This window comes from Frieseomelitta varia, unplaced genomic scaffold (genome assembly GCF_011392965.1).
Source record: "Frieseomelitta varia isolate USP_RPSP 00005682 unplaced genomic scaffold, Fvar_1.2 scaffold_1277, whole genome shotgun sequence".
Classification (NCBI taxonomy): domain Eukaryota; kingdom Metazoa; phylum Arthropoda; class Insecta; order Hymenoptera; family Apidae; genus Frieseomelitta; species Frieseomelitta varia.
In genome coordinates, this window is record NW_025108947.1 from 1 (window position 1) to 2,222 (window position 2,222).

Below are 2,222 nucleotides of genomic sequence, written 5' to 3' on the forward strand. Positions count from 1 at the left end.
TAAAATGTTCTTTCTCAGACGACATTCAGAGATCTTATAAAATTATTTTCCAAGTATGGAGAAGTGAAGAGTTGCTTCTTAAGAAGATATCCAAGAAATAGAAATAACTATGCACTTCTTAGGTTTAATAGTTTAAGTGCAGCTATGAGGTAAATCTTAATTTAAATAAATGCAGAGATGTAACTATAGATAAGGAAACCATACTTTTGATGTTATACGACGATTTATAGTACCACAATCGCTAGACGAATAATATTGCACGGTAGAAATTTAAATATTCTGACAGCTAATTCTCGGCTACAACGAAAGAGAGTGAAGAATAAACGTCAAAAAAAAGGAAAAAAACATAAATCAAAATGTAACAAAGTGTCAAATGATGATATATGCAATGAGGGTTACAGAGAAAATGAAATTAGTATTCACAAATTAAATGACGACTGTCTGATGTACATTTTTAGCCATTTGCCAGTTATAGATAGGATCAGAATAGAAAAAGGTAAGTACATTCATTTTTTTATTACAGTATTAATATTTTTTTAATATATATAAAGTAGGTATTTACGTATATTTACGTAAGTGTACACAGAATCATTTCAACAATTGTAGTGTGCAAGAGATGGAAAGCATTAATTAAAAAATCCTGGTATAATGTGAAAAGACTGGATTTGCAGGATTCTATGTGGGGCTCTTTAGCTGACAGAAACAGAAGAGGAATTAGTTTCTATATGCTTCATAAAATATTATTCCGATGTGGTTCATATTTAAATGAAGTAGATTTGTCCTTTGTGCCGTATCGTTTACATTACAATACAGTAATGGTCATCGGAAAATTGTGCCGTAATTTAAAAATAATAAATATCACTGGAGTTTGCGTTTCGCGGTTTACTATCCGTTCGTTCGTCAACAACTGCCACAATATTATAAAATTAAGTGTTGGTGATTTCACTTATTTTTGCGATAATGATTTAAAAATATTATTCGAAATGAATCCAAAGTTACAACATTTTGAAGCCTATCGTACTCCTATAACCGGAAGGTGCTTATTGCATTTACCAACAGACAGAATAGAAGAAGTCGTTCTAGACTGTTGTCAATATCTTGAAGAATACTTTGTATTGGAGGTGAAGCTTTCAGTTTATTTTCACTACTTTTCAGAAAGATTGATCGAGTAATTAATATTTCAGGCAATTAAGAAACTACAAAGAATGAAGGCGTTTACGATAAATAGATGTAAATGTATATCCGGTAACTTGTTTCGATTCCTCGGCACACATTGTAAGAATTTGGAAACTTTAAAAATTTGTCAAATTCCATCTACATCATATTTCCAATCGACAGACACATTTCATATTGCGCTATTATCCAATCTCAAAGCTCTAACAGTCAGTGAGAACAAAATAATTACGGACGAATTTCTTTTTAGTCTGGTAACGACATGCCACAACCTCACATATTTAGACATTTCCAGTAAGTCAGATATCATACGGAAGTAATTCAGTATATAATAATTTGCCTAATTTCTCGTCTGTTGCAGGATGTTATGGTATTTCAAACTATGGTATGACCGCTATAACAACCGTTCCCTCGTTAGAAGTGTTAATAATGAACGATATGCCAAGAGTGACTAAAGTGCATCTATCTGAGGCATCCAATTTCAAAAGAATAGAATGTCGCAATTCGCAATTTATGGATAGTGTGATAATTAATCTTATTAAATTCGCGCCGCAATTGAGGGTGTTAGATTTATCAGAGTCCCCATCTATTACTACTAGAACATTAGAGGAAGCTGCCAGGATTACGGCCAGTCGAACCAACAGTATTATTTTAAAAATATTCGTAGGCGGTACCTCAGTGGATCTTAGGACTTTTAATAACGTATCACCGTTTTTACAAATAGTAACATTTCCACTTTTACTGTAATATTTGTAAATATTTATTGTGTAATTATACTATGTAAATATGTTAACAAAACACTTTAAAGTGTTGAAAAAATGAGAGTAACTTTGACTTAAACATGTTTATTTGCAATATCTTTAGAGACGTAAATCGATAGTACTTATGTAGATAGACAAACTTTGTGAATGATTTTGCAGAAAATTTACGAAACAGAAAAAAAAGGGATGATAGACAGTAGTGCGATCATATTATCTATAAACGAAGCACATTATTACTATTTTATACCATCATAACTAGTATTACCATGCAAATTTTGACAAACTACG

At 31.5% G+C, this 2,222-nt stretch overlaps 1 protein-coding gene across 1 annotated transcript; it reads left to right on the forward strand.

Annotated features, from left to right (window-relative positions):
- The first annotated feature begins 144 nt into the window (after positions 1-144).
- LOC122528638 (F-box/LRR-repeat protein 15-like) lies at positions 145-1,920 on the forward strand. Its single transcript, XM_043653983.1, has 6 exons — positions 145-149; positions 231-496; positions 607-812; positions 996-1,121; positions 1,185-1,467; positions 1,535-1,920. Exons 1-6 carry the CDS (start codon positions 145-147, stop codon positions 1,918-1,920), a joined length of 1,272 nt encoding a protein of 423 aa, XP_043509918.1.
- Positions 1,921-2,222: the final 302 nt, after the last annotated feature.